The following is a 24373-nucleotide window of genomic DNA, read 5'->3' as shown; positions in this document are numbered from 1 at the left end:
ACAATGCTTTTTCTCCTTATTTGTTGATCAATTTCAATTTTGTTTGCTTTATATGATAGCTCTAGGTGGGGATACAAAATTTCTACACAGAATTTTGAAACTCATTAGATATATGCTAATTTATGCATATTTTTCAAAACTCACAAAATATGCTTGTTTATTTGTTGACCAATTTTGAATTTTTCTTGTTCCATCTAAGAGCTACATGAGGTTCACCAAGGTCTACACAGAATTTTGACTAGAAAATTATGCTAATTTATGCAAAATTTATTCATAAATCACAAACAATGCTTTTTCTCCTTATTTGTTGATCAATTTCAATTTTGTTTGCTTTATATGATAGCTCTAGGTGGGGATACAAAATTTCTACACAGAATTTTGAAACTCATTAGATATATGCTAATTTATGCATATTTTTCAAAACTCACAAAATATGCTTGTTTATTTGTTGACCAATTTTGAATTTTTCTTGTTCCATCTAAGAGCTACATGAGGTTCACCAAGGTTCTACACAGAACTTAGAAATTTTGACTAGAAAATTTATGCTTATTTATACAAAATTTATTCATAAATCACAAAAAAATGCTTCTCTGTCATTTCTTTATTAATGTCAATTCTGTTTCCTCCATTTATGTTACCAAAATTATTCAATACAGTGTCAACTGGGCTGAAATTAAAAATTGTGTTAAATTTCTTGGCGAGATGCCGGATGAGCTGCACATCATTGATGTGCTAGTTTTTTAAATGGAAGATGTAACAACTGCACAAGTAAGTAAAGGTTAGTCCCGGGACCCCTTTCCACATTCTTGATCTGATAATATTTATTGACGAACAAACTATTGTTCCCTTTACATTTTGTGCATTCACTCACCATAACAGAAGTGCTATATGTATTTCTACATAAATTTGCAACACCCCACTTTAATTATGACAGACAGACATGGCAGTCAATCTCAGAACTCATTGGCAGGCAAAGTTTTGGCTCAATGGGATTGCACATGCGCTTGAACAAGCACGTGTGCTAGATTTGGGCGATCTTTTGGAGCTAAAAATTTGCGCCAAAGTGATCTTGAAAGATATTTTTCCTGTTTCAGTTGGTTGTATCATAAAGCTGTTCGTAAAGTTACGCACGACTGGAACATGGTCTAGGTCCTAACTCAATTACACAAGGATATATCACTTTGCATGAGAAAAGGTTTCAAGTCATTTGTATCTTACGAACAGCTGTGATCCTTTCTTGTGGTAAATTGTACATGTATGTATTCATTGGCGATTGGTTAAACGCTCTTAGTCGCTCTTAACTTACGAACAGCTTTATGAAACAGCCCCCAGAAGTTGTAAACTTTGTACTGGAAAAGCATTCTTTCTTGCCGCTAAATTCCGGGGAATTTTATTATTCTCTTTGAGAAAAAAAATATCCAGAATTTTCTTGGATGCCATCCGGGCAACCATGATGGGACTATTAGGTTGCCCGCCGGCAGTTTTGGTTGCCAATGGCACCCGGGCAACCGCTAATTTTGAGCCCTGAGACAATTTCTTATATTTCTTAACTCTCCTTGTGTCACTGTATTAGGTTTCCATGCTATGATGATGTCGTAGTAGTTTCATTATGAGTGTGAAGAAGAGTAGTCGACCTCGAGAGGGGCACCTACAAGGGCCATTGGAGCGGAGAGATGCCATCTTCACAAATCTCCTCTTGCTTGGCTTTGACAGGAGTGACATGGAAGGGAAATTCAATGTGCCATTTACAAAGTAAGTGAACAGATGTAAAACGTTTCACTTGGTTTACTTCTCCAATAAAGTGCTTTTAGACAAAATGGATATTGAGACGAAATGGGTGTTAGTCTAGGATAGAAGGGGTCGAACCTTGTTTTTGTCTCGCCTGCATAGCAGAGCGAGACTATAGGCGCCGCTTTTCCGACGGCGGCGTCAACATCAAATCTTAACCTAAGGTTAAGTTTTTGAAATGACATCATAACTTAGAAAGTATATGGACCTAGTTCATGAAACTTGGACATAAGGTTAATCAAGTATTACTGAACATCCTGCCTGAGTTTCAGGTCACATGACCAAGGTCAAAGGTCATTTAGGGTCAATGAACTTTGACCATGTTGGGAGAATTATTTTCAAAATCTTAACCGAAGGTTAAGTTTTTGAAATGACATCATAACTTAGAAAGTATATGGACCTAGTTCATGAAACTTGGGCATAAGGTTAATCAAGTATTAGTGAACATCCTGCTCGAGTTTCAGGTCACGTGACCAAGGTCAAAGGTCATTTAGGGTCAATGAACTTTGGTCAAGTTGGGGGTATTTGTTGAATTACTATCATAACTTTGAATATTTATGGATCTAGTTCATGAAACTTGGACATAAGGTTAATCAAGTATTAGTGAACATCCTGCCTGAGTTTCAGGTCACATGACCAAGGTCAAAGGTCATTTAGGGTCAATGAACTTTGGCCAAGTTGGGGGTATTTGTTGAATTACCATCATAACTTTAAAAATTTATGGATCTAGTTCATGAAACTTGGACATTAGGTTAATCAAGTACCACTGAACATCCTGCCTGAGTTTCAGGTCACATGACCAAGGTCAAAGGTCATTTAGGGTCAATGAACTTTGACCATGTTGGGAGAATTATTTTCAAAATCTTAACCGAAGGTTAAGTTTTTGAAATGACATCATAACTTAGAAAGTATATGGACCTAGTTCATGAAACTTGGGCATAAGGTTAATCAAGTATTAGTGAACATCCTGCTCGAGTTTCAGGTCACGTGACCAAGGTCAAAGGTCATTTAGGGTCAATGAACTTTGGTCAAGTTGGGGGTATTTGTTGAATTACTATCATAACTTTGAATATTTATGGATCTAGTTCATGAAACTTGGACATAAGGTTAATCAAGTATTAGTGAACATCCTGCCTGAGTTTCAGGTCACATGACCAAGGTCAAAGGTCATTTAGGGTCAATGAACTTTGGCCAAGTTGGGGGTATTTGTTGAATTACCATCATAACTTTAAAAATTTATGGATCTAGTTCATGAAACTTGGACATTAGGTTAATCAAGTACCACTGAATATCCTGTGCGATTTTCAGGTCACATGACCATGGTCAATGGTCATTATAGGTCAATGAACTTTGGCCGTGTTGGGGGTATTTGTTAAATTACCATCCTAACTCTGAAAGTTTACGGATCTAGTTCATAAAACTTGGACATAAGAGTAATCAAGTATCACTGAACATCCTGTACGAGTTTCAGGTCACATGACCATGGTCAAAGGTCATTAAAGGTCAATGAACTTTGGCCGTGTTGGGGGTATTTGTTGAATTACCATCCTAACTCTGAAATTTATGGATCTAGTTCATAAAACTTGGGATATAAGAGTAATCAAGTATCACTGAACATCCCCTGTGAGTTTCAGGTCACAAAACCAAGGTCAAAGGTCAGTTAAGGTCAATAAACTTAGGCCATGTTGGGGTAATTGTTGAATTGCCATCATAACTTTGAAAGTTTATAGATAGAGTGAATGAAATGTGGACATGGGTGTAGTTGACAAGTCTTAATTCACCGTTCAAATGTCATTTATGGTCAATGAACGTGGTATTATGTCATTATATGAATGGTGTTTTTGTGAATGATTATTTTATAGTAGTTTTCAAAGTTAGCACTGCTGCTATATTAAATCGCGTAATGCAGGCGAGACTGCCAGAGGCGTTCCACTTGTTTTAGATATACAATGTTTTTTAAGGTTTCTTGTCAATTCGAGGGTGCTGATTCCGAATCTGAATGATGCCACTCGTGTAACCTTGAGCATTTTCTGCAAATTGGCAAAATCCAATATGGCCACCAAAATATTCAAATTACCCATGAAAATCATAAAATTGTCCACACATTGGCTAAAAAGTACATGCAATTGTGCTGCCAGAGTGAAATACTCTCTGAAAAACTGACTTTTGACAAAATATTTATTTTCTTGATATTCACAATATGAATGGGGAAAATTAATTTTCACAAAAGTGAGCACTAAAATACAAGTAATAATGATCTATGAGTGAAGTAATGTCTGAAAACATGATTGCTAACGATATCATTTGGGCAATTCCAAGCAACAGTAGACATTTTCCAAAATTTATATTGGCTCTATTTCAAATCTGGATCCAATTTTTCTATCAAAACTCATATAGGATTTCATAAATACAAAAGGGGAACATAATAAGCCACAAATTTTTTTCTTACGCATCTCCTTATAGGAGAATCCAAACCATACAAAAAATTCTATACATGGGACTACATATACTGTTTTTTTTTAATAATTTCAATTTAACAGAAAACTTTTGCTTGTTTTGTAAAGCTTTCTTTTGCATAATCTGAAGGTCATCATTTTACATCATATCAAAAGAAAATTTTGAAATATAAGGTCATTTTACGTTGCCTGTGTGTGAATATTTCAGATGTCACTCCGTAACCAGGTATGGGTTTATGTTTTAAGTTGTAATTGATGAAAAAATACACAAATTTTTTAATGTAATGCAGCATATTAAAGCTAGAACAACATAGAATCCAATCAATAACTCAACATTGTGATAGCCATTCAAAGTTCGCAGAGTTTGAGCAATAGTTTTCTCCTCAAATATGCATGTCCATTTTACGTCACTCCGTAACCATGTTTATGAATATTCATATCTCATTAATTCAGTGGATCAAAATAACAAATGTTATTATTTTGAAAAGTGAGTTTCATCAACTACTGTCAGGTACCATTTCTTTGCAAATAACTACTTCAATATGTGTGATATCTTTGTTTGAATGCTAAAAACTTGTTTCTGAATGTCACTCCGTAACCGTGAAACTGCCCATTTGTTATGTCATGTATGTGATATAATCCTGTATTTTGATATTCAAAATGGCCTCCAAAAGCCCTATCACTATTATGTACAATGTCAACGGGGACAAAAAAAATCACAAGAGTGAGCACTAAAATGCATTTTGTTATAAAGATAAATGAGTGGAATACTGACTAAAAACATATTGTTAACGAAATTTATTATTTAACATGCCATGTACATGTATGTGACAAATCCTGTGTTTTGATATTTAAAGGACAAGTCCACCCCAACAAAAAGTTGATTTGAATAAAAAGAGAAAAATGGCAACTAGCATAATGCTGGAAATTTCATCAAAATCGGATGTAAAATAAGAAAGTTATGGCATTTTAAAGTTTCGCTTATCTTTCACAAAACAGTGATATGCACAACTCAGTGACATGCAAATGAGACAGTTGATGATGTCCCTCACTCACTATTTCTTTTGTTTTTTATTGTTTGAATTATACAATATTTCATTTTTTACAGATTTGACAATAAGGACCAACTTGACTGAACCATACAGTATTAAACAATGCTAATTGCACATGTTCGAGAGGAATTAACCGTTGTTTCACTTGACAATGAGGAAAAAATTAGAATATTTCATATAATAAAATACAAAAGAAATAGTGAGTGGATGACGTCATCAGCCTCCTCATTTGCATACTGACCAGGATGTGCATATAACTATTTTGTGAAATTAAGCGAAACTTTAAAATGTCATAACTTTCTTATTTTACATCCGATTTTGATGAAATTTTCAGTGTTATGCTTGTTGGATTTTTCTCTTTATTCAAATCAACTTTTTGTTGGGGTGGACTTGTCCTTTAAAAGGACAAAAACAATCACAAGGTGAGTGCTATAACTCATGTTTTTGTGGTAAATTAGTGGAATACTGCCTTAAAATACAATTTTCAACGAAATATATTACATTATTTGACTTTCAAAATGGCCACAAAAGACACTGACTGCCTATTATAAACAATCGATCTGGGAAACAAAGGCTTGAGTTTGTCCTTTTTAACCCACAGAAAGGTTCCACCAGTAATGTACATGTAGTGTTTCGCAGCAAACTTACACATACAGAGTTGATACACTTTTGTCATGATACAATATTTTCAATATGCATTTGATAACCACCTAAACTGCCATTTGACCACCTAAAGTTCAGTCCAGGGTGCCCTGCTGACTTAAAAAAATTAAAGTTAATCGAGAGGCCTGTAAGTATACAAGGGCTTATAGCGGCCATTTTGAATATCAATAAAAATATAAAATAAATATTTTGTCAAATATCATTTTCCAACGAGTATTTCACTTCTGCACAACAACTACATGCATTTTATAGTTAATATGTGGGCAATTCTATGATTCTATTTTACCAATTTTGCGGAAAATGCTCAAGGTTACAAGAGTGGCATCATTCAGATTTGGAATCAGCACCCTCGAATTGACAAGAAACCATAAAAAACATTGTATACCGGGTATCTAAAAAAAACAAGGTTCGACCCCTTCTCTATGGGGCCTATCCTGGACTATATAGCTTATCTGGAAAATATACAAAATCGTTCATGGGTTGGCATTTAGACCAAATACATGTACAACCTGGTTGTAGACAAACTGGGATTAGACCAAGTGGGATGAGACCAAATACAAAGTACATGTAGGCAAAGCGGGTGTAGGCCAAGTGGCAATTACATAATTTTATATGTGAAGACATTCCAGGCTTGCACAAATCCCACTGGTTCAAATTCTACCAATTCCAACAATTTTTATCTTTTTTGTTTCATGTTGAATGTAAGATCATATCAAAATGATTGTAAGCCGGAAACATAAGTTACATTGTTCAAACTTACCAGCAAGCTTTTAATTCTAAATTAGAAGTAGCTTCAGTGCCATCTTTTATTTTTGTAATTGTTTAACATAAATGAATGTGCAACTTCAGACCTTTGTGAAAAGCTGGAGAGAAAACATTGTATGTTATCGATGTTTAAATTGATTTTATTGTGTTGATTATGGTAATTTCTTATCTACATGTTATTTCAATCTAAACCATTTATATTGTTTATGTTGATCAGTAAGAACAAGTCTCATGCATGAATAAATGAACATGTAGGTCACCCACTTCTGAGAGCTTAACCCTCTAGCTCCTACAGATTCCTATGCATAATGGCAATTACTCACTGGAGGAAACAATAAAACTGGTAATAAGTAGGCATTGTTCCAAACAAATTGAAATATTTTTTTATAAATTTACTTTTGTTCATTACAAGTTATATTTATTTTGTAGCATAGGACCTGTTGAATAGAATGGTACATGGCAAAGTTCAATCAGATGTACGAATATTGACTTTTGACAATCGTTTGCAGAGCGAGAAGAAAAAAAACCAAAAGTTCGGGTTTCAGCCGCCCCAGTCCCACGCCTTCAAAAAAATGTAAAGTATCACTGACAGAATACTAAAGTTTTCGCCAAATCTTGGATCAAATATGTCAAAAATTAATTCCAACTCACATCTAGATGTCACTCTGTGTGATATCCAACGTTTTGATGAACATATAGCAAGGCCCGAGCTTCTTCGGCGAAGTAAGTGGTTTTCCGAGACATGGACGCAGCCATCTTTGCTGAGATCGACTGCGCAACAGTCTGGAACTTGCTACACACCGATGCATGTCAATCGGTTTTTCTCTATTATACTCAATAGGAGCATACACTTTTCTATGCAGATCTATGTAGCAGCCAACCTATACGGTATGCACACGCAATATTACCACGGTAAATCATAGACAAGAGATACTATAGCGCAAAGAAAACGTACGGACGGTTAAGGGCGGTTCAGTGTGTAATAGGAAGGGCGGTCTCGGGCGGTTCAGGTGCTAAAGGGTTAAAACAACATTGTCACATTCTGTAAAATACATACACTTGTATAATGGTAAATTTTAGGTGTTAACATTGTTGGCAATATGATTTCTGGTCCTGTAACACATAATTCTGCAGTCAATTGCAAATTCTAGATGTGTTATGTGTAAAGTAATAGTAGCTTATAATCACTTTTATGAAATGCCATCTTAATATTTACAATCAATTTTTTTTTATATTCTGTTTTCATGTTTCACCCCAGGAGGGTGCTTAACAATGATTTAAGTGTGACTTTTTTTTGCCCCCTGGTCTTAAATTATTTTTGCTTCTTTAATTCTGATTTTTTTTCTATCTTGTTTACCCCCAGGGATATGTTTGCTGTTCCCAATAAGAAGTGCTTTGAAGTAGTGATGCATTTTCTCTTTGAAAAGCTGAATCTCCCAATGGCTCAGGATCGCTTCCGGTGAGATGTCTTAACAAATTTCTCTTCATGGAGTTCCTTTTCATTGTCTTCTTTCCGTTTTCCTCTTTTAATAGATATGTCATCAAACAAAGCTACATATATATAAACACATTGATGCAGTAGCACTTTAAGGCTTTGGGTGAAACATAGACTCTTATGAAGATTGACAGGAGTAATTTAGTTAAAAGTGGAATTTATGTAAATTTGTTCAGAATGAAATGTGCAGTCTGTGTGTGTTGAAAACACAAATTTGATATGCCATAATATGTCATAACATTTTCTATTTTCACATTTAAGTCATTGTCAATATTCTAAAATGTATTGTTCATGGCTTCACAATTGAATCTAGACTCTTCCATGTGTCTATTATATGTGTGCACTGCGCCTGTGTACTCCTGTTGTATATGGCAGGTGCGTTACCCTTTGCAGTCAGACTGTCAAACACATAGATGTGTGAAAGACCACTCTCTGTAAAACTAAGGTGATACCTTTGTGACCTAAAAGTTTGCAATTATAAGCTAGAAAATTGGGATTTTTATTTTGAATTGTGGAAAAAGTTACTCATTGCTTTTCATCATTATTTTGTAATTTTAAAAGTATGTGTCGTTTGCTTTTACCTGGTTTGTAGTTACTGCTGGCCAATTACAGATAAGAAGCAAGAACAGGCTTTTCGTAAAGTAGTTAATAGCTGGCTGACCGAAATTAAGGTAATCAATATATTTCTCTTTGCTTAGATTTTTTTTTTTGCCTTCAGGAGCATGGTGCCATCATTTCTGTTCAATTCTTCTTAATTTCTCTAACATTTCTTGAAGCACCTTAAGCACTCTGCAGAGTAGATTGGGTGTGTTTCAAGTCCAGTGTATTATTATCATTGTCATGAAAGTTGCTGAATCTTTTAATGCAAAATTCAGTGCTGTCAAAATATGATACTCTGAAATTTATGTCAGTAGGATGAAGTGAAAATACACCTGTATGAAGTCATCCAAGGTAAAATTTGTTGCTACCTATGATGTGGTTGTTACAGAAATGTGACCTTGAAGTTGGTAAAAGAAGATACAACTGTGCTCAATATCTCCAATTAAAATCTCAAATTTTGATATATATGAATATGTTAGAGGAAATATCTAGGGACCATATCATAATCAACATTTGTTTTCTAACATTTCTGGGTAGTTATTGGCTGAGAAGCCCATGAATCGGACAGTTGCTCTGGCAACTGTTGGACAATGACAACTTGTCACTGCTGTCAACTTCCATGAAATTGTCCCCTCTAGATATTTGAGATGGTACCATGACATTTGCTGTGGCGACGATTGCTCCGATGGATAATCTACACGTTGAGCCAAATATGAAACTTAACCTTTGAAACTAAATGAATCCTAATCCTTATCTTCACATGGCCCTGAACCAAAAACTCTATTACAATCCTAACCCTAACCCTGTACCCTCTGAGATATTAAGACTGGAGAAAATGTCGCAGGAGCTAAGCATATATGTAGTGTCACCATTTGAGACTCTGTTAACAGCCTAGAGTTTACCTTGTACATGTTAATCAGATATGTATTTTTGTTGTCTGTATTTTTCTCACAGGAAGAGGAAGATTGTAACCTGCCTAGGATTGTGCCTTCTCTCTTTCTGTCTCCAGGGGGAGACAAATTCGATGTGTTCTTGCTCCATTTCAGTCGTTATGTCGTTAACAAGGTTATCTTCAAGGAAATAGGTATAGTTGTATGCTTTTGTTCATTATTTGCTGAGATATACTGTTTATTTCTTCTAGTAACTACTGTTACTTATGGTTATTTAAGCTGATACACATAATAGTCAAGTATTTCAGTGATGAATATTCATTTTCATTTTTGACTGATTTGAAAAAAAAGGTACAAATTTTTTAATTGCAAAATGAAAAATGCATCTTTGTTTTATACATAGTATAATTCTTACATTTCACACAAGTACAGACTTGTGGATTTAATGTACAGTATCTTTGAGTTCTGTTATTTAAGCATGTGTTTTTATGAAAAAAGTAACGGTCTCAGTCTGGTTATTGGTTTTTAATTTTAGATTTAAGGACACAATAGACCTTATGGATAAACATCATCGTGCTGCCATCTAAGAGACTGAAGCCATTGCCTTTAGATGTGTTGGTTTTCTGCAGTTGGCACATCTCTGACAACAAGGTTTACATGTATTCCTCTATCCTCTGAGGGAGGGCGCTATGAGATTACAATATCATATGCATAGTTCTATAAAGATTAAAATAAGATTTGAATCACATGCAAGGAAATCTTTCTACAGTGACCACCCAAGGGAAACACATCATGTGAACTTTATTGACAGGTTCTAAAACACATGTTATTAAATGGAAAGCAGTTTCAATAGTCACTTAAGACAGGAGGTTGCTAACACATGAATATACATAATTTTACCTGTAAAAGACTGTTAAAATTGTATCTGTAATTTATTATTTAGGGGTGAAAGAAAGGGACCTCCTCTACTACCCTCAACTGCCTTCTAAAGACTCTGAGTTTGGTGAGCAGATTGGCCGTGCCTTAGAAGCATGTTGTGTGAGACATCGGAGATCATTTCTATCTCATCTACACAGAGATCTACTCTTGCAGGATCAATGGAGTTCATATGCAAGGTAGTCCTTGTAATAAACAACCTATTTGCATGTTGAACTGGTCATTGGACTGGTATGATAGTTTTAAAAAAAGTGGAAAGGGGTGAGAGAAGTATGTACTAACGTTCTATGGTGTTGGGACTCAGTAGTATCATCCCAATGAATATAATTAAATTGATTATAGATCTATGAGGATATTTTTTTATAAAAATTATGAAGTCATTTGTATCTCTTTGATCAAGTTTTGTAGAGGTAATTTGCAATAACATTTAAGGTTGTGTATTGTTTGTAAGGTTGGTACATTCAAGTTCTTTGTAAGATTATATTAATCATTTGTTTTTGCAGGTTTGACAATGCTATTCAAAAATTACGATACATAATTGATTCTGAATTATATTTTTATAAAATAAATGTATCAAAAGACCATAATATGAATATACAGTATAATTGTATCCTTGGACAAATTAAATGATGAGTGACCAAAACATTGATAATTTTCCTTTTATCTATCTTCAGTGAGCTTGCAGCAGAGTACAGACAGGTAGGAAAGAAGATACGAGAGTTAGAAGCTCAAATCAAAGAGGAGGAAGCTCGTCTGATGGCCCAGGCCAAAGTTAGAGGGAGCCCTTCAGTCACAAGACGCCGTCGATCTGGAGCTTTGCTTGATGCAGAATGGGACACAATGGCGGTGACAAGAACACAAAAAGTTCAAAAGGTAGAATTCTTTTGTTTTCTTCAGTCATTTTCCTCTCTCTCTCTTCCACTCTTAATTTTTACATTTAGCTCATCTTTAAAGAATTCAATTAATTTTTTCTTATTAATTTATTTATTCTGCCATCAAAAAGACATAGAAATTCACAATGAAATGTATTATTGTGAATCTGTATTTTCTTTTTTATATGTCAACTTTTTGTAAACACATACATTTCAGCCATTGGCTTCCGTATATGTATTGTCGTTTCTGAAATAGCAAACCATGAATATGAACAAAATAATGATAATTTATAGATTCTGGAGAGATCACAGCTGTTCATGATATCATCATACATTTGTTTATAGACAAATATTGTTTGTATCTCGGGGTACCATTTTCTGTCTTCAAAAATGGAAAACAAGACTTATGAAATGTTGGATTATAATTATATTCTGAAATTTGACTTGAAAGTTGTGAATATAGAAATAAAAACAAAAAATTACAAGTTAAAAAATGTCTTCCCTTATGTACAAACAAAATGATGGGGGGCTATAGTATATCAATTTTACCCCATCCTCTGGTTCTGTGCCTGAATGCTGGCATAAAGTAAAGGAATCTTTCTTTCTTTGATCAGGTAAGGGAGATGTGGAAGACAGTGGCTATCTGTCAGGCTGCCCAGCGTCAAGAGCTTGAGGTGGTCGAGTCTATCTTAGAGGGTGCGGCCAACCGGTACAGGGTCGATGGTAGTGAACTCAGAGTACAGGTCCCAGAGATGCTTCTTAGAGAATGTCATAAAGAACTAGAGAAGGTGAGAAGACAATACACTAGGGATGATATTGAGTCCAGAGGGCTGATATAGAGTCTGTAAAGACCACCGAATCATAAAGTCATGTTACATTTTTTTTATCAGTTTGGCGAATTACCATTTGGTCCTATCTTATCCTGTTTGTTCTCACCCCGTACTCTCTAATCCTCTTATATGAACATGTACAATTAGATCATCTAATCACCATTGTGTGTTGTTTGTTAACCCATTGCGCAGTCTGTCTAGTTTCCAATGAGGCCATACCCATTTCATTTAATACCCACCTGATGGGTATTTCATAAATTTGCACGACTTTCAGGGTTCCTGGGCCCATTAGGAAATGGGGGAAAATTTTCTTCTTCTTCCAGTCAGGGAAGAGTCAAGGAATTTGATAAATTGTCTTAAATTGGGAAGATTCTGAGATTTACTTGTACACTAACTAACATATTATTGAACAGATTGCATTTTTGCTACAGCAACTTTGCATAAACAGGTGGGTGTTTCATAAAGCTGTTCGTAAGTTAAGAGCGACTTTAAGAACGACTGGTGATCCTTTCTTTTGGTAAATAATATTCACCATTAATGTTCATTGGTGATTATTTAGCGCGTAAGAAAGGATCACCAGTCGTTCTTAAAGTCGCTCTTAACTTACGAACAGCTTTATGAAACGGCCCCCAGGTACATTATCTTGTCATAATAGGACACCTGTGCTCTGATTGATTGATTGATTTATTTTATTCGTCTCTGGAATATATTAAAGATACAATCAATCCCATAATAATTTGTATCAATTACAAATCCAACATGGTAAACTCTCTAATTAAGAGGTGCAAATGATCTCTACTATGTTACTTGGCAGTGATGAATTTTCTGCTTGCCTGATTGATTCATTTTGGAACTAAGTTAAAATTCGCTGATTTCATTATCTTTGTTTGCATGTTTTCCATGTATAGCGGAATATTGACAATACTTATGAAGGCGGGAAGCTGAACCTGCTCTCACTCATACAGCTCTGGAATCTTTCTCTCAGACTTTACCTAGAGAAGCTCCATCAAGGTAATTACAATGGTGACAATGATGATGATGGTGGTGGTAATAGTAGGGTAAGGATGAGGGTGAGGATGAGGATGATGGAAATGTTGATGATAATGATCATGCTGAGTATAATAATAGTAGTAAGAGTAATACTATGACCCGTATTCAGGATTGATTCAAACTTTGGTCTTAAGTTATGGTTTAACCATGGATAGCCGATTGCAATATGTATCTCTAACAGTGCAACTTCAATTTGTCAGCTCATATGACACTCTAATCATTCATAACTGACCTTGAATAATGACTGAAACAGTGCTCTTCAACCTTTAAACACAAGGAAAGAGCCAATTAAAGAGAGGAAACATAATGTAATTATTGGCCTCCCAAACTTTCACACAGAGTTAGACCATGGCCTAAGTCAGACCGGACTTAAGAACACGGACTTATGAATAAGAATTTTACCAAATATTACGTTTCAAATTTTTACAAATTTATATTTTTCCATAATGATTCTCCATCGTTCTCTATTTTCTTCTCTTCCCCCCTCTCTTCACTTTTAATATCCTGCTTCCTCTGCGTGTCTGTCTCTTTTTCTCTCTCTGTCTCTGCTGTCTGTGTGTGTTTGTCTGTCTCTCTCTGTATTTCTCTCTTCATATTATATTCATAGCTCCTATGGCAGATTATGAAACACTTCAACCTGAGGTAGTAACCCAAGTCCACACCCACCATGCTCATCTCACCAACCTCCAAGCATTAAGGTCAGTAATCGTCTAGATTTCCTGTTGGTTTTAAAAGCTACTGAGATTAAGTCTAATGATTAAGTCAAGTTTTTGTACCCGTCGCGAAATGAATTCTTACACAATCAACCAAAATTATTGCCAATCATTTGTATAAATGTGTAAAATGACTTTGGTAGAAAATAATATGTTCATGATTGTCCTCTTAACTTGTGTCTTCAATTCCCTTAGGTCTTCCATGGGTCAAGAAGTGCTTCCATCTGTCAAGTCTTCCATTGGATCATTAAAAAGAACCCTACATTTAGGGCATGAAGCGCCCACAAGGCAGAGAGCTACAAATTCAAATTCCATTCATGTGAGTAACATGATTGTAATCCCTTTGTTTAGAGTGTGTAGAAATTCAGAAATTGAATTTTATGTAATGGACAACATAAATAACCTACATGTAGTTGAAAGAAACATGAGATGTTGAAATATCCTCCATCTTGGATACATTTACTCACATGTCATTCAGTTTGTAGTCTTATTTAAATTCATGTTTTTCCCTGTTTAGTGGGGCTTCAACTCACACTCATTGAAATCACCCTTATCCCCTTCTCCCACTTGATGTTTACTTTAAGATTTTGGCGTGATAATCATTTAAAAATAATCCAATCAACAAATTATAAAAATGGCCAAATGGAAAATAGAAAAAGAGAGATAGATAATTTGTTATTATTTGTGAAAAAGTCGGAAAAATATTTCTCTGTATATTGAGATGATTTTGATCAGGTGTCCTAAACTGACAATGTTTTAATGCAACAAGCACAAAATTTCAATGAATAGTCCTATTCCAAGAAGATTACACCCTCTGATTTTACCCCTGATTTCACTTGCCATTTAAACTTCCTAAGATAATTATTGAAGTGTTTTTTGTTTTATATGACCGCCTAGTTTTTAGGTGATAGTCTGGGGTTGTTGCCAGCGACCCCTCCTGTATCATTTGAGCCAGCCAGTGCAGCTCAGGCTAGTGATGACACTCCTACTAGACCAATGAATAAAGCCTTCTGGAAAGCATCACCCACAGGTAACAAGCATTTGCCTCTCTCATCATGCTCTCCACTCCACAGTCTGTTTAAATTATTTTTGTATACGTTCATACATGTTTGCGAACAATATATGAATCTCGTTTGAAGCATAACCGAGTATAAGCCATTAAACTCCCAGCCAATCAAATGCAAGGATTTTTGTAGCATATAGCAGCTGAAAATTACTGCCAAATTGCTTCAATGAAATAGTTTATTCATTTTTTTGTTCATTACATTAATTCAAAGTGAACACACCTGAAGCTGTATCGTCTCTGGTAAACAACGTGAACCAAGCTGTGTATAAACAGAGCCATCTCACACAAGGTACTCCTACCAGTACACTCAGACTACTTCGAGAACAGATTAATAGGTAAGTGTGTTGATGTGTGTAGTTGGGGTGTAAAACTTGAATAAGATTTGTGGATGTTTCCCTTATTGTTAAGAAATAAACTAATTAATTTTTTTCTTTGCGGGCGTACAATATATATCCAATCATTGAGTATAGAATTTGAATTGAGGTGCTTGTTTTACAGCCAAAATATATGATTCTTAAAAGATGCACGGTGTATCTGTCATTTTTATCCTGCCATTAGTTAAAGAATATGATCACAAGATATTCTTACTGGCATTGCTATAAGGATAAGTTCTTGATCCCGTTATTCTGTTTATCTTATGGTAACTCCTGTAGGAACTCGACAGGACAGCTTTTTGCTGGTATATAAACATTTACATACAAGTAGAAAACTTTTTACGTCTAAGTAAATCAGGCATAGTGGCTGACCTTATGAATGACAGAAATCACTCTCAGGTCTTTTTATCTAAGTGGATAAAATGGCAGAGCGCTTTTTAAACTCACGACCTTAAGATGATGAGTCCAATGCTTTAACCATTAGACCACATGAACCGTATGAATGAGGCCCCATTAGCTATATCACAGCTATAAACAGATCCAGGACTCTAAAGATCCTGGTAAAGGTCAATGTTGGGCATGTCATTAAAATGATGAAATACTAATGCAGGTTCAGACTTGTTAGAAAAGATGTGCTTCAATATTTAATAATGTTCACAAAATGTGGCAACGAAGTTAACTTTTACTATCCGAAATAACTCCTGAATGTCATAAAAGCTGCAGTTCCTCCAAAATGATACTGCCTGACCAATGCATTTAATACTACATCAAACATAAAAAAGAAAACAAAGGATTAGTATCACCGCTTACTCTTGAAACAGACGTTTATCAAGACTTATTTTACTCCACACTCCTATTAATATCTGAGATTTACGGTATATCTTAATATTGGTTGTTGGTGATGTCCATACAGACCCTCAAAGCTACCCAAGCCTGCCCCTACCAAGGCTCCTACCAAGCCCCCCACCCATGATAAAATGGAAAGACGTAGAGTCAAGTCAGCTCCTTGTAGAACACAGGAGCTATCCCTAAGTGAAGATGAATCCACATTGAAGGTAAGAAAGGCTGATATCATCTCTGTCCATCGGGATGTTTTATGAAACTACAGGGTAATAGTATGTATTGCATGTTTAAAATGCATAGGAGAGGGTTGCGATGCAGTAGTTGATTGGTTTTGAAGAATAGGTTGGCATTTGTTAAGATTTGGTTACAAAGAGATGAGTATGAATCTGATGAAATCCGTTTTTTCTTAATTCTCAAATTATGTGATTCATGAGACCATCTGATATTGCACTCATTATTTCCTGTGTAAATGTTCAGGTTGTAGGCCATGACAGTAGATGCCCTTTTATTGGCTTCAAGCCCTTCTCATTAACCTGTCAGATATTTTGTTCCCTTTTTATTTTTTTGCAATGTACAGGAATATAGACTCTAGAAAAGAGGCCATGCCTCCCCCTTCTCCACCCAAAATCACTAAGACCAAAGTTTATATATGAAGTGATTATAATACATTGTTTACTTTCTCATCTGTGTTTGGGCCCTCACCTAACTGCACAAACAAAAGTAATCACCACATTCTGTGCCGGGGGGGGGGGTACTTAGATTTGGTTTGGAGAGGGATGTGCAGCTGAAGGTTCAAAACCCATACCCATAAAAAGTTAACCATTAAGGATTTGTTAAAATTTGACAAGCAAAAAAAAAAAAAAAAGTTATCACCCAAAATTGGAGGAGAATATGGACTCATGTTTAAGGCCAGTATTTAAGAATTGGGGCCATGGACCCACTTTTAAGGCCAGTATCTAAAAACTGGCGCCATGTTTAGGGATTTTCCAGCATAAAACCATACCCCATGTTTAGGGATTTCTTCCAAAAAAGCGACCCATTCCAGCGGCACATCCCCATATGCCTTATTTCGTGAGTACCCCCCCCCCCCCTGGGATTCTGTGTACTCAAATTGTCATCATTTTTTTTGTGTACATGCAATTCTGTAAATACCTATCATGGGTCAATGGGCTTGCTAATGTTGTGAATCTGTGGTCCACAACTAAGATTTCAGAGAGATCTCAGAAAGGGGTGTATGAAACCATCTCTTCCCATCTATGAGATGAGTCTAAATAACTTTCTTCCAGTTTGAATGCACACTTTGGTAACATTGTATGTCGACTTGTACCATTTGATTGTAGCTTGAAGAGGCGTCTCCGTTCACACCCCATCATGCAAAGCGAGAGGTCAAGACACAGCCGAGGAAGGTTACTAAACAAAGCAAATTAGCTTCCGTTCAGAAGACTAAGAAGGATAAACCATCTGCTAAAAAGAGTGAGATAAAGGTAGGATTAATTGGAGAAGATACTTTTCTTCTCTCGTGAAGAAAGTATTGCATGACAGTGTAAGAAAAGTAGGTTACATCAGATAATTTTCTTTTAACAAGTCTTAAAGATTAAAAAAAAAACACACATCGTACATCACAAAACAAACAATGAATTAAACACCCCATTAAAGGAAAGAGGAAAAGGACAGACATCAGATAATTTTGATAGGCATTGTAAGTTTGGGATGATGACAACCACGTTTTATTTACAAGTGAACAATATGGGCAAAAGATCTTATTTTGTATTGAATAAATTATTCTATGACAGGACAAAGAAAAAAAAAATAATAGGAAAGTTTATGTAGGAAATTGAATTCAATTCAATACTCATTAATATCCAATGAAACGTACATGTCATACAGATGTGTCAGAATTCGAGTACAAATTGAGCATTTTAAAATGTAAAATATAAGATTACAATATTATTAATATTATATATCTTAAAAATATTCTTCAGTCCTCCAATGTCAACTGGTGCGTAATTTCTTTTGAATCTAACTCCATTTATGGTAATGTTGTTATATTTTGACAGCCTGGGTCATCTAAAAGTGAAAGCAGGACAGCTTCCACCCCTTCCATTCATTCAAGAACACCTGTCAATAGTCAACCCCTGCATCAGCATACCACCACATCTGTCACAAGAGCACACCAAGACCTTATTGATCAGGTAATTAGTTTGACCTCATATCGAAAACCAGCTTTGATTGAAACACTGTATTACCGTAAATTTACTTTACTCTCTGTGTGTTTTGAGACAGTGATCTCTTTTTTATAAAGTCCATCAATGGTGCAGTGGTTCTGACACTCGTCTTTCAATCAGAGGGTTGTTCTTATTGTCGAAGGCTTTCATATCATTCACTCTGTTTCTTTTATGTGCAGTGTGCTTCTTGACGGTCATACATGTATATATTTACTATGCAACCAAAGTGTGACACCACAAAATTAACAAAAATGTTAATGATAATGGGCAGTTGGCAAGAGCAAATTGGTGAATATGTAATTATCGTATTGTGACATAAGACCATTCAGTGGTCAGTTTGGATGGTGTGTGTGCGATGGTAGAAATGTTGCATGTTTAGCTCCCATAGGCTTGCTTTAAACAAACATGGTTGCAATTACAGGCATTGTACAATTTATGCTCCATTATATATTCCTAATGCACTGTATTTTGCACTGTAATTATTATCAACTGACTGCATGAAGTTTTTGTTCTTCCCTTTTTCCTTTTAAATCTTGAAAGATTGCTGATGTAGTGGTTGGTGCGATGAATGGATCTCCAGAGTGGAAAGGATTAATGGAGTCTCCGTTATCCTTATCACCAGGTCATTCTGAATCTCCCGTTCCTCTTGGTATTGAAGATCCTCTTTCTGTCCTTGGTAAGTTCATCTAAAGGTCAAAACATAATTTTAATTCTAGCTATCACCTAACTCTGTCCACATTAAGATGACTTTAGCTTATGGGCTTTGTGAATATGGGCTTAATCTTAATGTTATTGTGTAGCGCAGGTCTTCAAACAATGTATGTTATGCAGATGACCTTTGTTTTGTGAGGTCAAAGATCATGGGGATATTTATCATGTAAATTGCTTGGTCTCCCAATAATTCAGGGACATTTCAATGATCATCTTCAAAATGTTGTCGTTTAAACATGAAGGAGTGACAATTAAAGAATCTAGGCAGGGAAAAAAAAATTTTCTTTACTATATATATACAATCTGATATACCATATTTTGCTTGTTTCCCATAGATCAAAGTGCATTTGTGACAAGAGACAAGCTGAAGCACTCTCCAGTAACTACCCCATCCCATCCCATTTCCACACCAAGACAACATCCAGCCAGTCCCCTTGTGAGGTCTTCCACAGCAAGCAATGCCAGGAGTCCTGAGAGTGATGATGTGGCAAGTCTGGAAATCGTGCAACAATCGTCCTCTATCAAGCAACGGACCAGTAATGGCTCTCAGAAGTCTGTGACTTTCTCTGACCACGTTGATGAGCATAACATCAGTACACTTAGTTATGGAAGCGATCTGAATGATTCATCAATGAATGGAGATGTCTTTGCCTCCAACACCTCATTGTCTAGTCCGGCCATGCAATCTGGGCCAGAATTAAGCCACTTTGGCCGCAATGGACAAACCCCAGTGAGAACATTCCAAGCAAAATGGGATGATGGGATAGCAGAGAGTTATCTCAGTCCTTCCCCTGAACATCATAAAACATCAAGTGGGGTGGAGCACCATAGTCCTCTTAACAAGCTCTTTACCCTTGATGACACTAATGAGAATGGACAAGATGATTTTCTCTTGGATACATCAGATCGGTTAGAAGATCTTCTGGTGCATGTGTCACCTTCAGTAACCCCGTCAGCTACCCCTAAGTTAAATGGTACTAGAATTCGTTCAAGGTATCCACAGGACATTGATGATTCATCGCCAAGTCTCTCGATTCCAGCTCGTCAGTCTGAGCCTGAAGTAAGTCATCCAATATTGAATGACCAAATACCTTCCGAAGTTTCCTTGACATCGAATAGCACTTCTCCAGGAAGTGTTCACACATGTCCTTCATCAGAACATCGTAAAACGCATGATAGATTCACCCCAAATGACAAGCCCTTTGCGTTGGACAATACCTTTGAGAATGGGGAAGACGAATTCCTACTGGACACTTCACACAGATTAGAAGATCTGTTGGTCCATGTATCACCTTTGATATCACCATCTGCAACACCTAACCTGAATGGGAAGAGAAGTCGGATAAGCCACCCATCAGACACATCCATAAGCTCGGCTTCCAGACCATTAGCAAATGGAAAGTCCCATTGGACATCTCACTCAAATGACAGTTTTCACCTCACTCCCCCAGCAAACATCTCCAGCCTTTCCCTCGGTGATGTCAGCCCATTTTCTGCAAATGATGCATCGTTGCTGAAGGATATGTCCAGTTTAAAACTAAAGACTCCAGGTTCAAAGACCCCTTTGAGCAGCTACAAGGCTTCTCCATCTTCTCAGAGTCAATTTCTTCAGGCCACTCCTAAGACAACACTTGACTTTGATCTTTTAGGTAACAGAATATCTTAAAAAGTGTATTTTCTGAAATTAGATTGTACATGTACACCTTTATCTTAAAATATATCTAAAATTTATTTGAGTCACAAGGAGTAAATTTTCTTGTATCATGTTTGCGTTATATTGGTACAAGTAGGATAGTAAAGAGACTGTTTAAGTTAACATATCTTTTCATATGCATCAACAATGTAGTAATCCAGCTACACTCTCCTGAAAATCAATTCAATATATCCCTAGAGGTAAAATGTGAAAATATGTAAATATAGCATTATTTTGGACAAATGAATAACATGCTTTTAATGATGATTTCTTGAAGAACCTTCTGTGTGTTTGTACAGTAATATAGTTGTGTGGTTATCCTGGAATTGTTGCTATGACCAAGCCCATAACTAATATAGATTATATCTAACATTTGCCTCTTTCAATTATGTCTTTATAGATGAAGATGATTCTGTTCTTCTACCACCATCTCCATACAATCCATCACCTTCATCAAAGTCACCATCAGGATCCGTCGGTCAGCTTATCAACTTCTAGCTTTCTCTCCAGAAGGACAGCAACAATTAGTTAGACCTGTCCCATTTTTTGTTCTTGTTTGTTTTCTATACGTGTGAATCTATTGTTGAGGGCCAGTTCATTATTGAAATTGATGCATTCTTACCAATGTTGCCTTGAGTGAGGGGATTCTCCTTCGGCCCAGCTTAAGGAATTTAGATGATTCAGAAGTTTTCTGTTCATTTGTTTCATTTTATTTTCAACAAGATACAAATGAAGTGAAGCAAGGGAGATTGCCAACATACACACCTGGATGATGTTTCATAAAGCTGTTTGTAAATAACGCCTTTTATCAAGACTGGTACATGTTCTGTTTCTGTTTATGGTAAATCCCGTAGGAACTCGGCAGGAAAGCATTTTGCTGGTAAACGCTAAGCTGGTACATAACCAATTACCTAGGAAAAATTTTTACGTCTTTTACAGATATTACTCTCGGGCCTTTTTTTGTTAAAGTGGAGACAATGGCAGAGTGGGGATTCGAACTCACAACCTTGTGATTGCGAGTCCAATGCTCTAACCACTGGACCACACGACCCGTAGAGTGCTTAGGTGCTAAGTCAGCGAAGTTGGGATATATCATTTTGTATCAGTCCACGTCCAAGTCGGGCATAAATTTCAAGCAGCCCTTATCCTTATTTGAACCTTACCAAGCTTTATTTTTAACTTATTATATTGGTCAAATTACACAGCAATGAGCAAACAGCATTTTATACTAAACTTCTTAGGTAGATGGTGCCTCTCTAATTTCATATAAATTTGATCACTGCTAAGATGGGTTATATAATTACATATAACCAGGAGTACAAGTGCACTTTACCGACGCTACTTTTCGTGAAATAACCCCCCCCCCCCCCGGTCAATTATACAGGTGTAGCGAGTGTTCAAGCTTTTGAAATTGTTGCATTTCCTTTAGCTATGTTTTATGTAATGTTTATTAAATATCCTAGGTGATATTGGGCTTTGTGAAACAGAGCCACAAAGCCTAGATATCTTTCAAATCACAAAATAATTTTTTTTTAAAGTATGATGGATTTTGTATATAATGATGACTTTATTCCATCTATCCCTGTATGATAGGGACATGTGCACATATTCAAAGAAAATGCATCAAATGCTTTGGCTATTCAAATCTGTTGCAAGACGTTTCCATGGAAACCTTAGATCAGAAAGAAACTCTAGATGCTGTGAATTCGCTCCTCTTTGGGATACATTTGTTATAAAAATATTTTTAAAAATGCTGATTTATATGCAGTACTGAAATGCGAATACTTTTGATAATGCAAACTGATGAAAAAGTCACGTTATTGCCAAGCCAAAGATCAACCATGTGTATAAAAAGTGCCTTTGCTTTGCTTGTGAAAAAGGAAAATGATTGTCAAGGATATTATTCTATGTATTATGTGAATGAATGCATTGGATGAAATTCATATAAATTTGATGTAACAGTATTTGGAATACAGATCAGTGATTATTATAATTATATCTACACTTTGCCTGTACAATTTAATTTTTTAGGTAAATAATAGCAATTGGACTTTGCTTACATGTAATTCCTGTTAAAACCTTCTTTCTTGAGAATAGAATTAATGCTGCTCACTATTCTGTAGATATCACACATACACCAAGGGTTATGTAACAACCATAATTTTTGTGATTTCTCAAGAACTATGATCGTGATTAAGAGGCAATTGAACTACGAGGTACCTAAGGCTGTGCCTTTTCATTTTTAACCCTCCCATATCAGCATATTTTTAAAGAAAATCAACAAGGAATAAGAGAAAATAATGAAATACTGCAGGCATTGGAGCAGTTCATGATGGACATGACCTTTGTTAACCTACCCAAGGCTTTGTCTAAGAAAGTAAGTCGTTTCCACATTTCTCTAGAAATTCTATATAATTTGAAATGTAATTTATGTAGGCACTCTAATGCAAAACTATAGCAAGAACTAACAGACATATGACATGTATGACAAGTGAAATCAAAGCAAGGGATGAGGAAGTATCATTCTATTTTGAAAGTCAAAATTTATTGCATCAGTATTAACCTCAACAGGCTATACGTACTATGATCAAACAAGGATACAACATTCTCAAACAATGCAATTTATTTTTCAGCTTTATCCCTTAACATGCTGAATGAATTTATAATATTATAAATGATGGGTATTAATCTGCAAATTGATGACATGTTGAGTTAAAACAATATATCATTTGAAATAAAATAAAACCCACATGATGTAGTAATGAATATGCATATTGTAATATATGTGATATATCAAATGCACCGTATTTGGATGAATATTGATTAGGTAGCATGATGTAACACACATGCACTTTTTTTTTTTTTCTTATCCTGAAATTAATCTAAAGAAATATTTAGTTTACTTTGCTTTTTTTTAATGTAAATCTGATGAATGTATACTTTTTAAATATTGTTTATCTTTTTTGATGACATGTGCCTCTGCGCTTGTAAATAAAATAATGCATAATAAACTTTATAACTGTACACATAGTATTTATTGATAAACTTATTTTTGTACTTAAATGGGAATTCTATCCTCACAAAAAATGTTGAGTTGAATAAAAAGAAAAATCAACTAAGTATGATGCTGAATAATTCATTAAACTCGGAGGTAAAATGTTAAATTTTGCTGTTTTAAAAATAACAATTGTATGCACAACACAGAATTATGCAAATAAGAGAATTTATTTCACATACTTTTTTGTATTTTATAGTGTACAATATTTGCGGATTTGACAGTAAGGAGACTCCATCAAATCACAAATGGTCACAATGGCAATTTCACCTCCGGGAGGAATCAGTATTTGTTTC

The 24373-nt window shown here is 35.5% G+C and overlaps 1 protein-coding gene across 1 annotated transcript; it reads left to right on the top strand.

The window, feature by feature from the left end:
- Positions 1-1572: 1572 nt before the first annotated feature.
- Positions 1573-24033, top strand: LOC129262164 (mucin-2-like). The gene is made up of 18 exons (XM_054900220.2): positions 1573-1752; positions 8088-8183; positions 8812-8890; positions 9774-9903; positions 10653-10824; positions 11320-11518; positions 12132-12305; positions 13256-13358; positions 14005-14095; positions 14306-14429; positions 15008-15140; positions 15388-15511; positions 16464-16605; positions 17734-17877; positions 18451-18585; positions 19159-19294; positions 19665-20978; positions 21423-24033. Exons 1-18 carry the CDS (start codon positions 1610-1612, stop codon positions 21518-21520), a joined length of 3537 nt encoding a protein of 1178 aa, XP_054756195.2. The 5' UTR covers positions 1573-1609; the 3' UTR covers positions 21521-24033.
- Positions 24034-24373: the final 340 nt, after the last annotated feature.

This window comes from Lytechinus pictus, chromosome 5 (genome assembly GCF_037042905.1).
Source record: "Lytechinus pictus isolate F3 Inbred chromosome 5, Lp3.0, whole genome shotgun sequence".
NCBI lineage: Eukaryota > Metazoa > Echinodermata > Echinoidea > Temnopleuroida > Toxopneustidae > Lytechinus > Lytechinus pictus.
This window is presented reverse-complemented; position numbering and strand designations above follow the sequence as displayed.

Excerpts from the sequence above, each read along its gene's own strand:
- LOC129262164 (XM_054900220.2), top strand. The coding sequence starts at position 1,610 with ATGAGTGTGAAGAAGAGTAGTCGACCTCGAGAGGGGCACCTACAAGGG. Across the intron at positions 8,891-9,773 it reads GCTGGCTGACCGAAATTAAG|GAAGAGGAAGATTGTAACCT; the intron begins GTAATCAATATA and ends TTTTTCTCACAG. Across the intron at positions 17,878-18,450 it reads CTAAAAAGAGTGAGATAAAG|CCTGGGTCATCTAAAAGTGA; the intron begins GTAGGATTAATT and ends ATATTTTGACAG.